This window comes from Vipera berus, assembly GCF_964194415.1.
Source record: "Vipera berus genome assembly, chromosome: 2".
Classification (NCBI taxonomy): domain Eukaryota; kingdom Metazoa; phylum Chordata; class Lepidosauria; order Squamata; family Viperidae; genus Vipera; species Vipera berus.
The window spans coordinates 63298452-63310737 of NC_138203.1; the positions used below are offsets into that span (position 1 = coordinate 63298452).

At 39.2% G+C, this 12286-nt stretch overlaps 1 protein-coding gene across 1 annotated transcript in view; it reads left to right on the top strand.

Annotated features, from left to right (window-relative positions):
* PTCH1 (patched 1) overlaps positions 1 to 12286 on the top strand; it is a gene marked incomplete at its 3' end in the record, with an annotated part of 53182 nt that overhangs the window by 23241 nt on the left and 17655 nt on the right. Inside the window, exons 11-14 of the mRNA XM_081318871.1 lie at positions 5484 to 5602; positions 6408 to 6810; positions 8103 to 8412; positions 11228 to 11376. Coding sequence (XP_081174997.1) covers positions 5484 to 5602; positions 6408 to 6810; positions 8103 to 8412; positions 11228 to 11376 — 981 coding nt within the window. The remainder of the gene's footprint in view (positions 1 to 5483; positions 5603 to 6407; positions 6811 to 8102; positions 8413 to 11227; positions 11377 to 12286) is intronic.

A 12286-nucleotide genomic window follows, 5' to 3' on the forward strand; every position in this document is an offset into this window, starting at 1 on the left:
CAGTTTTTCTATTTTATAGTTAAAATTGTGATTTCCACCCCAAATTAATGCTCCAGCAGAAAGACAGTTGAAGGTAGATTCTAACCTTAGTAAAGATCTGGCACTTGCATTTTCTCAAGAGTCAATTTTCTCTTGCTTGGTTCATCAATCATTGAAAATATTCTTATTGCAATTATTATTGTGGGGTTTTCAGGTGTGTGGGGGAATTTGAATAGAGCCATTTTTTCTTATGATCTCTTCTGAGCCAGATTTATTCACTTAATGTTTTGTCTTCCAATAGTGCAGTTTTCATACTGTATGATCTGAAGAGAAACCCGTTTCAATGCTGTTCACTAAATATATATTTTGCCATGCACAAGGAAAGGAGAGGAAAGCTATTTTTTTTTCTTGTTACCAGTTGCTATTTATTTTACTTCATGCTTTACCAGCTATGGTGAAATTCAAATGGTGCATACTGTGGTATTTAAAATCAAAGGGCAATGCAAGTTACTTTTGGGTGGTCTGTTTGAAAATGTGGAATTTTCTACTCTTATAGGTCTCCACCCTTCCTTTGCTCATTTAAAAATGAAAATTTATTTTATGAAGAATTCCTCTGTCCAGTAAATCCTCCACAGCCATGTTAAGAAAGCATAGCAATGTAACGCCGTTGCTTTTCTTTTCAATAATGTTTATAGCTGTTTCTCTATATAGACGTTCTATATCAGATAGGCCTAAACAGAAAGTTGCTTTAACCTTCTATCTTTTTTCATTCTCCCTGAGACACTAAAAGATAACAATCAAAGCCCTATTGGTTTTTGAAGTTTAATATTGGTAAAATAATCCAACTGCTGAGAAAGGACCAAATGACTTCCTGATAGGATAAGAACATAAATAAATCAAACCTCCAGATTAATTCTCTCTGTAGTTATATCTTTATTTTGCTCAGATTTATCTGTCATCCATGGAGGGGTGTTTGTGTGTGTGTGGTATGAGGCAACACACATTAAAAGAGAGAGGGCTTCAAACACAATTGTGGCCATAATCTTGACCTTTTTTTTTAATCTTCCCAGTGGACATTCCTGATCCCAAGCACCCACAACTGAAGTTCATTCAGAAATTCTGTTAATTGAATATTTTTGTCAGATTGAATACCTTTGGAGTTATATGATATTATATCCCTTAAATCAGGGTTGGGCAACTATGGCAACTTGGCCTTCAGTTCCCAGAATTCCTGAGTCTATAGTACTGCTACTTGGGACTTTGCTAATACTATACCATTGGCCCCCCATTCATCCCATTGCAGAACGGCAACATAAGCAACTTCAAAAATATGTCTCTTTATACTGAGACTCCATTGCATAAAGAATTTAATGTCTAAATAGGTAGTCCTTGACTTTCAATCATTTTTAGTGACCAAAGTTATAACGGCACTGCAAGAAGTGACTTATGACTATTTTACACACTTACAACCATTACAACATCCCCTGGTCATGTGATCAAACTTCAGACACTTGGCAGCTGGTTTAAATTTTTGACAGGGGTCCTGGGGCCCTGTGATCACCTTTTGCAATCTTCTGACAAGCAAAGTCAATGGGGAATCCACGTTCACTTAACAACCGTGTTACTACCTTAACAACTGCAGTGATTCACTTAGCAACTGTGGCAATTAAGATCATAAAATGGAGCAAAATTCACTTAACAACTTTCTTGCTTAGTAATGGAAATTTTGGTCTCAACTGTGGCCATAAGTCAAGGACTACCTGTACCTCACTGATCTGTATATGAATAGGGGACCTCCCTGATCATGGAGATCAATTGACCATAGCATAGTAATGAAAACATGAGTAGTGACTTTATTTTATTTTTGTTTTCGAAGCAGCGCAGTGGATGAGATGATGCAAGATGGCTTGGATCTGTGTATCTATTTTTTATGCAGGGGATTAGTTTAGTGAAATGGTTAAAACATCAGGCTTGAAACTAGGAGAATGTGAATTCTAGCCCCCCCCACCCCCAGCCCGCCCAGGCACAAAGCCAGCTAGGTGACCTTGGGTGAGTCACTTTCTCTAAGCTTTAGGAAGGAGGCAGTGGCAAACTACTTCTGAAAAACTGCCAAAAAAATAAATCCCTGCAGGGACTTATCCAGGCTGCCTCTAAGAATTGGACATGATTGTACAGAAGGGGGAAAAAATGAAGGTCTACAAGTTCAGTTTCTGTTTGCTTTTGCTTCCAAATCGTAGGAAACCACACCATCAATTTCTAAAACTTGTGAATTGGGAGTAGCTCTGGAAGCCATAAAAGGAGGTTTGGCTTACAGAAGGCTCTTGGTTCTGAAACTGTCAATTGCTGCTCAACTTTTTTATTTTATTACTACACTCATCATTTATGGCAAGTCTTAAAGACTTAATTAAAGTTTCAGTGACCTACCCTAGTGTTTCACCTCAATTATTCTTAAGTTCCACCTGTGATAGGGATACCACCAATTAAGAACCCTTGATTTACACCATCCAGTTTCTTCCGTCATAAGCTATTCGCAAAACCCCCGGTGGCATGGTCTTTTTCCTGTCGCAAGAAGCCTTTGTGAGAAGCAAAAAGATATTCTTTTCACTTGCTTAATGATGCACAGTGCCCTGTTAAGTACATGTACATAGTGGGAGTAAAAGTGCCAGCTGCACTGACTCATTTATCATTTTACTCCCAACTTAGGCTGGATGGAATAGCTACATCTGTCTACATCTAGTTCCCTAAGTTCTTTTGTCCCAGTCATAATACCTTTAATTTTGGTTGCAAATGCTGGGCAGGAAGATAGAGGAAGAAAATATAACATTGTGATTTTCATTAGGAAGGAGATGCATATGATTAGCAATTAAGTGCAAAGCTGATCTCTTCATTTGTAATATCTCTTATCAAACAATACACCCACTAACTCTGGCTGGCCTGCAAAGAATGGTAGAGTATATTGCGGTATATAAGTCAGGGCCTTGTTTTACTTTATCTCTCAATAATTCCAGCTCAGAACTTATTTCAGCAAGTACATGGGACAGCAGCTACCATATTGTAAAGCAGAAGATTATTGGGAAAAAAAATTAATCAACCTGATTTGTAGATGGTGTGTCAACGTGGAACCTATACATAAAATATTCTAAATATTACTTACATATTTACTATACTTGGTGCTGCCCAGTTCCTGAAGAGTCTGGGCAATTCGTCTCGAAAACAGCAACAAAAACAACATGGGAATGGTAATTGGATTAGATGGCTCCATTGTTTGTAATCTTATGCCTTCTTTTAGCTGTTTCTAATAATATTAAATTTTTATACTCTTAGAAAGTTCTTGAAATTCTTTTTATAGTTGTTTGTACAGCACCTAGAATCGTGCTGCATGAGGAGAGCAGTCATATAAATACGATCAAACAATCAGTAAAAACATCCCCAAAGACCCAATATGTGCAAAAATAAAAAGTCAAGAAAACATAAAACTAGGAAATACCAAAAAGTCATATGCCTGTGAACCCCATCTTCAATCATAACATAACACTGCGAGATGGAACAGATGGGCCTTCACAGCTTTCCTAAAGCCAAAAAGGAATGAATATTCTATGCATATTAAAGCTGTCAAGTACAACTAAGCCTTTCTTTCTCTGTGAGCAATGAAGCCAGAAGTTTTGTACATTTTAGGATTAAGAAATATAGCTGCCCTCTAGGTCTGTGGAACTCCAAAGGGAAAAGTATGAGACTTTCAGATTTCCCTTCTTACTGATGGGTGACTTGAAGAAACTTTGCTATTCCAGTTACACAGGGGTGAAGTAGTTTTCAGGCAACTCTGTAAAAAACTCTTCGTAAACTGCTGGTAACTACCCATGGGGATAATTTGAGCAAATCATGAGATAATGGAACAATTTCTTTTGAGTCTTAGGGATCTCTTTTATGAGAATCAGTCCTGGTAGTGCTTCAGTCTGGTGTAAGCTACCTTTTTATCTTCCCCACAGCATCCCTGATAAATTCTAAGGACCTCATTCTTACAGGAATGTATTTGTCTTTGTGGCTTTCAGTGTTGACTGAAACTAGCTACATATTCTAAATCTTTGCAAGTCATGATTTTTAGCTAACTTGATTGTAAATGTAACCAAATGTTGTGTATATAATAAACTGTTTAAGCAAATGATGACTTAATGAGGTTGGTGAAGGTAGACGAAATTAGTGTGGGTTACTGAAATATAGTCTTAGCCAATATCTTGTTATTAGACACCAAGACATGAACTGAACAATGCAATGCCTTTCCTAAAATCAAAAGTATTTAATGCTGGTCAATGCTGGGATAGGAGACTTCCTAGAAACTACATACATATACATACATACATGTAACAAATAAATGAAAAGAGCCATCTTTTTTCTATCTACTATGCATATCATCCTAAGCAAGCCTGTCTTTTCTTTATTTTCTTGAGTAAATTCTAGTTAGTGAAGGAATTCTGTAGGGAAAAATGTACATATTGGATAGCGATCGAGTTATGAGTTAACTTTCAGGATGTCCAAGGATATATATTTTACAATATATTTTGGTCTGAAGTTGAACTGATATTCATAACTAGTGAATCTTCATTAATTGTTAAGAATTTGTTTGAATGCTGTACAAAAATAGGCTGTGATGTAATGTTTTCCTTGGTCATTTGGAATCAGTTTGGAGAGATGAAAAATATAGTGCAAAGTATCTACACAAGTGTTTAAAAACTTCAGGGAAGGAATGTGGTGAGATACAAAAAACACTAATGTGATGAGGTCCTAACTAACCTTTGCAAAGTCTTTCTTTCTCTATTTTAAATCCAAAAAAGAGGCCTCTGTCAATATCAATAATAGCCATTTGTTTCTTTGACAGTTCTTCCTAGTAAGAGGATACTGAAGTCCTGACTCATGTACCTTGTGTGGTGATACAAATCAAGGATTGTTTAAATGAATGGATCACTGCTCTGAAACACTAAATAGTGGCATAAGTTTCATAAGCATAAGAACACTTCTGTGGTTAAGTTGTAGAGTTGAAGGTCTTGACTTGGAGCTTAGTTTCTCTCCTACTCTCCTCTTCTTTGACACAGAAATTATACTAAAGTTAAATTAATATGCACATCAGAGCTTTTCACATTTTGGGAGGGTAAATTGTTCTTTATTTGTTCTAATTCTTCCCATGAGAAATGGATTTGAGATCTGGTAACACAGCCAAGGATGCTTATTAGGACAATATCTAATTCTTAATATTTCATTACTATATGTACATTTACAATATGGAAACCTAATTATAACTTTCAGTGTTGGAATAACAATAGTTACATACAACTTTTTTATTAAAAAATTCCTTCCTTCCTTCCTTCCTTCCTTCCTTCCTTCCTTCCTTCCTTCCTTCCTTCCTTCCTTCCTTCCTTCCTTCCTTCCTTCCTTCCTTCCTTCCTTCCTTCCTTCCTGTAGCCTTAGTACTGGTATTGTTGATGTTCTTCTTTCTCTCTTTGACTATACAGGCTGCTGTGGTTGTGGTATTTAACTTTGCCATGGTTCTGTTAATTTTTCCTGCTATTTTGAGTATGGACCTATACCGCCGGGAAGATCGGAGGCTGGATATATTCTGCTGTTTTACAAGGTGAGATGGAAGGAATATTACAAATATTACAACATTTTAAATGGACATTTTACCACGGACTACTGTAGCCAGAGATACTTATTCCTACAGTTCTGTGGTGGAATTTGAGGTCACTTTCAAACTTCTTATATTCCAACTGAATGGAAAGCAAGAGCTATAATGTCTGGAGCAGCAAACTGAGCATTATTGCACCCTGGTGGCCATGAACTGCTCTATGGTTGGAAGAGTTTGGTTGACTTGTTTCTTATGGTTAAATCAGTGTCATTAGGGAAGTTCTAATAGCAGTCACAAAATACACTTCACACATCACTAAACAATAATGTGTTTTGGCTTTGAGAGGGTCTAGTATGTTTTCTTTATTCTGCTGGTGAACTGGTATAATTGGATACTAACCAGTAATACCAGTAACTCTCCTCTCTAATCATTTTGTGTGGCTTCAAAACAGAACAGTGATGGTTTTGCTAATTCAGTACTATTTTCAGAAACACAGTGAGTGTTAAGGAACTTAAACACTGGACTGTGTTTCTTGCACGTTATATAACTCCATATATGCAGGCGTACTCTGTAGAGCAGAGGTGTCAAACTGCCAGCCCGCGGGCCGGATGCGTCATGCTGAAACCGTGCCCACCCCATTGCCGGCAATGGAGAAAAAGTCACGATACGTCGTGACACGTCACATGACGTTGCGAGTTTGACACCCCTGCTGTAGAGAAACACTTTATTAAATGTTAACAGGGAATACGTCGTAGAACAATTCCGGCCACAAACACAGTGCATATATCTTCTTTCCCTGTTTTTCTTTCAGCCCCTGTGTCACCAGAGTCATTCAGATTGAACCTCAAGCATATGCAGAGGCTGGCGATAACTTCCGCTACAGCCCTCCACCGCCCTACAGCAGCCCCAGTTTTGCCCACGAAACTCAAATCACGATGCAGTCTACAGTCCAGCTGCGCACTGAGTACGACCCACACACTCAGGTTTATTACACCACAGCAGAACCTCGGTCAGAAATATCGGTCCAACCAGTCACCGTGCCCCAGGAGGACCTCAATTGCCAGAGCCCGGAAAGCACCAGTTCAACCAGGGATCTTCTTTCTCAGTTCTCCGAAACTACATTGCATTGTCTTGAGCCACCCTGTACCAAATGGACACTCTCCTCTTTTGCTGAAAAGCAGTATGCGCCACTCCTGTTAAAACCAAAAGCAAAGGTAAAGTTGCTTGGTTGGTTACTCTCTCTTTTGGGGTCACAGTTAAAATACATTGGCCGTCCTTGAAAAACTAGAGATTTACTCTAAGTCTCTAAAGTTCATGATGGATTCTGCCTCCATATATAGATACTTCAGGTTTAAAAAATGACACTGGATTATCCCTGGAAATAGCTCTTAAATAAGTTTACTTCCTTCTCTTTCAGATACAGGTAGTCCTTGACTTATGACCATAACTGAGCCCAAAATTTCTGTTGCTAAGCAAGGTAAAGTGAGTTTTGCCCCATTTTATGACCTTTCTTGCCACAGTTGTTAAGTGAATCACTGCAGTTGTCAAGTTAGTAATATGATTGGTAAGTGAATCTGGCTTCCCCATTGACTTTGTTTGTGAGAAAAATGGTCATAAGTCACTTTTTTCAGTGCCGTTGTAACATCGAATAGTCACTAAATGAATTGTTGTAAGTCAAGGACTACCTGTATGTGTGGAGGTCAGACACATGGCGTGGACATTTGTGGTTCTAGATCCTTCCTTTATAGGAAGTTGTTTCTCAAGCTTTTGCATTATTCTTGTTATTTCAATTTCTCCTGTCCATTTTCTTCTGCCAAACCATTAAGATTCTTGGCTCTGGGTTGAAAATGAGCAACTACAGAGAGCATGAGCATCTGAAGGAATCAAAATCAAAACGGAGATCATGATCATGTTATGGAAGCTTGTCCCCTTTTTATATGTACACACAATGCAAGTAAAGGAAGCAGGGCTTTGAATGTGCAGTTGCAGCTGTCCTTCTGATGTCTCTGGTATGGATATGGTACTGTATCGATAGGGACTTGGGGATATAAATTCTTCAATGAAGCATTTGTCCCAGTTAGCTCAGTTTGAATACTTTTACATACAACATGGCACAGAGACTATTATTAGGTCAGCCACATGTGGGTGGCACCAGGTTGGGAGGGCTAGGCTAAACATTGGCAGAATCACTGTTCTAACTATGGTTTGTTAAATAACCCACTATTGCTGGGTTCACAAAATGCTAAACCAAAACTCAGCAAGCTATAGTATACTTGGTACAATTTTGTCAGCTGAGTCAGTGAATATATTGGCTCTGCTGAAAAAAGTTTACGGAACATGAGAAACACCCCCCCCCCAAGTCCTTATAGAAGTCATAGGTTATAAATTTAAATACCGTAGTTCCATATGCGTTATCCTTTTGTAACTTTTGTAGCCCGTGACTTTTTTTTTAATGTTAAAATCCATTTACTTATGCGTGCTTTTTTCCTGTGGTTTTGTTTTTCAGATTATGGTCATTTTTCTTTTTCTGGGTTTACTTGGCCTTAGTCTTTACGGAACGACTCGTGTGAAAGATGGATTGGATCTCACAGACATTGTGCCACGGGAAACTCGGGAGTACGAGTTCATTGCAGCCCAGTTCAAATACTTCTCATTCTACCATATGTATATTGTTACCCAGAAAGCGGATTATCCTAACATCCAACATTTACTTTATGAACTTCACAGAAGCTTCAGCAATGTGACCTATGTTTTATTGGAAGAAAACAAGCAACTCCCTAAAATGTGGTTGCATTATTTTAGAGACTGGCTGCAAGGTAAAACCAAACAGCAATAATACATCTTTCTCGCAAATGCACTTCTTGCCTTTTAAATGCATTGTACCTGTGACTGATGCTTTTCTCCTGTGGAATATCTCTGAAAGTCAAGATATTTACAAATGATACAGATAGTCCTGTATGATTTATTTGCCCACAAATCCTCACATTTATTACCCTGAGGTCTGTAAAGCAAAGGAAAGCTGAAGTAAGATCATATGCAAAGATGGGGTTTCACTTAGTGACCGCTTTGCTTAATAACTGAGTTGCAGGTCCCAGTTATGGTCACTAAACAAGGACCACCCATATCATTTTGAGACACATACTCTTAATTTCATGCAGATTAATCAGTTGTCTCTTTCTTTGGTTACTTTTATATATTTTTCCTGCCCAACAGTTCAGAGAATGCCAGATGCTAATTAGATAAATTCATATTATGCATTTGATTTTTTTTTAAAAAACCCTCAATATATAAATAAGGATTTTTTTTTTATTTCTAATGCTTTTCTCACTTTATCTTATTCCAATCATTCTTTAAAAACCAGCTTTGTGTTTTTTTCCCCCTAGGGGCTTTGCAGCTTTGTCAATTGATTTTGAACAACTAGGGCAGGGGTCGGCAACCTTGGCTCTTTTATGACTCGCGGACTTCAACTCCCAGAATTCCTGAGCCAGCTATGCTGGCTCAGGAATTCTGGGAGTTGAAGTCCGCGAGTCATAAAAGAGCCAAGGTTGCCTACCCCTGAACTAGGGTCACTAGCTGCTCTCTCTTTTCTATAGCCAAGTTGTACATGTTATGTCTGGTAGGTTGCACTTTCTCAGTGTTTTTATTCTGGATGTCAAAGAGGAGCTTTTATTATAAATTTCTGCATGTGGAAAACTCTAAAGCGGGGGGGGGGGTGTCCAACCTTGACAACTTTTAAGACTTGTCGTCTTCAAGTCTCAGTACTCCCCAGCCAGCTTGACTGGCTCCAGAATTCTGAGAGCTGAAGTCCACAAGTCTTAAAGTTGCCGAGGTTGGACTCCCCTTCTCTATCGGAAACAGAGAAAGGGTTTGCAAACAAGAATGAGTGCCCGTGGTTGTGTCATTCAGGTCCCGTTCTTCCTTCCAAGGTTCTTCCCTCTTTATAGCTGTGGCTAACCTGTCAGCTCTGTAAGGATGGTTTTGATTACAGCGTCCCAGTGCAGCTGTGAGGTGGGTTGGTGTATCCCTCCCACCCTTCCCTTCTCTGCTTTAGACCTGCGGTTGGTTCATCTATTCTCACACAGCCTCCTTGCACTGGGCTGCGGCTTCCTATTCTAAATCTAATCCAAATTTGCTCTGTGAGGTATTCTCTCCACCCCCCCCCAGCCTCTCCCTTGGAAGGGATGGCAAAGAGGAAAAGAACAGTTGAGAGTGAATAGGTGTTGGCTGTGATCTTTACACGTGCTGGCAGCAGATCCCACAACTTGTATTAGCTCCACAAGTTGAACAGATGGAACAAATTGACAAAATCATGTTCGCTCATGCTGTGCTCAAGCAGGAGCTGGGTTGCTGTTTGAAGTTTGAATGGTGCGGTGTGTGTTTCTTTTTCCTCCAGCTTTGGGGTGGAATTTCTGGTCATGTTGTTGTGTAACCTATGGCTTCAGCACCTAGTGGTAGCCGAAACAACTAAAGTCCTATGTGTCTCCTCCCCGTTGTGTAATTCCTTTTAGGGTTGTGAGTGGATAAAACCTTTTTTTAAGATAATGGCTCCATTTCTGATTTTGTTATTACGGGGTGTGTTTTTTTTTGGCTTAGTCCCTGGATTGTATTTGAATGAAGCAATGTAATTTTCCCTCCAAGTGTTTGTTTGCAAATTACCTGCTGCTTATTTCTCTCATTATAGATTTCCAGTCAGGTTCTTTACTGTGGTGTATTCTCGTTTCCTTATTAGCACACCGCACATATAATAACCCTGCTCATCTGATTTCTGTCACAGAATATGGAGGTTTTTTTTTAAGTTTAAAAGAAATGTTTTACCAAACCTGTACGAGTTGCGTACGTTCTCTTCCTGTATGCATAAGCATTAAGACTGGGCAGTCCTTCATATCTGATCTCCAAGAAATATTTTGGAACAGATAGGTACATGAACATAACACCTATTGCAACACATTAAAGGATCTGGCTGTTTTAGGGGCTGCTGTGTTTTTGCACTTCCATATGCTCTGAAGTACCTTTTAGAGATCAAATTTGAAACGCTACATAGCTGAAGTAAACTCAAGTGCCAGAGTAAATTTTGCACGCATGAAGTGCCTGCAAAGGCTTGTTTTGTTATATACAAGCCATGTGTTCAGCCGCACACACAGTAGTGTTATGATGTCAATGTTTTCACGTGTGGAGAAGTTTAGCTAAGTGGGTGTGGGAGAATTGGGCTAGTTTGGAGACAGCAGGAGGTCTGTCTGGAACTCTGGCCTGGCAGCCTTCCACAGACAAGTTGGAAGATGGGGAAGGCAAACTATGCAAGGCCTGCACTTCTGGGAGGCCAATGTCTCAAGTTTAGGGCTGCCTCCCAAACATCTGCTTGGGAGGCAGGTGACAGTTCTCTAGCCAGACTCTTCTTGTTTCAGGGCTATGGGGAGAGACTGGAAAAGACAGAACTAAGAGTCAAAAAAGAACACAAGGAAAGTAATGGCAACGTCTCACCAGCCTTGTCAGCACTTAAGAGCTGAAAAACTTGGAGTTCCTGAAACACCTTCTTTATTAGTTGAAAAAAAAAGTGTTGTTGTCTGTCTCTCTTTCATTATGAGCTGGGTGGATGATGATTTATTAACATGTGGGAGTTTTGCCTCCCAACAGGTCTTCAGGAGGCTTTTGACAAAGACTGGAAATCTGGGAAGATCACCCTTCACAGTTACAAAAATGGATCTGAAGATGCTGTTTTGGCTTACAAACTTCTAGTTCAGACTATTTCAAACATCCGAGAGAAACCCCTGAACGTGAGCCAGGTATGTTCAAAAATACGGTTCTATTCATTAACTCATTTACTGTTAAAACTTCAACGAACTTGGGAAACAATAGCTCTGAGCTGCCCCCTTGTTTATGATAAAACCCCTTTATTTGCTCGGTAATTTAAGACACTAAAAACAAAAGAAGTAATGAGTTGAACAATGGTAGAAATAAGCTCAGGATAAATTGTTTGTTTTAACCAATGTAGATATCCATGAGCTCACAGCAAGAAGTTGCTAGAATGAGTTCCAATTGATTTCAGTTGACTACACTGAGCTGAAAATGTGCTTAGAATTGTTGAAAACATCCGGCTGATGACTAGTATGCTTGCTTTTTGACCTTTGGGATTGGTTATATTCAGCTGCAGCTCTGGGCAGCCTCCCAGGAACCACAGTGGAGCAATAAATACTATTGTCCCTCATGGATGTTATGTTATATTGGCAATGAACCACATTGCCTTCTCCCGCGTTTTCTTCCTTTCACCATATAAAACACTATTCTATTCTTTGCCTAAGTGGTATGCAGCTACCTTGAGCTGGCTGTTTTGATGATGAATTAATAGCATTTGTGCTATTTGTTATTGCCTTCTTGAAGGAAAGCAAATTTGAAATTTCTGAAAAAAAACCACAGGAATCCTCTCACCCTTAAAAATGACTGCACAGGTTTTGGATATATTTCTCTAGAAAATAGATTGTAGCTGTGGAGCTCTAGAGACTTTCGGTTATCAGCGACAGCATGGCTCCTAGCCTGTTCATCATTCAACAGGAATCATAATATGATTCCAAGGTTTATCTATATTTCTTAGTTATCTTTGGTGCTGTGGTAGCCTTTTTTGAGGCCTTCATTAGACCAAGGGCCGTAGCTACCGTGTTATGGTGACTTTGCTCCTAGCTACTGGGAAAAAATCAA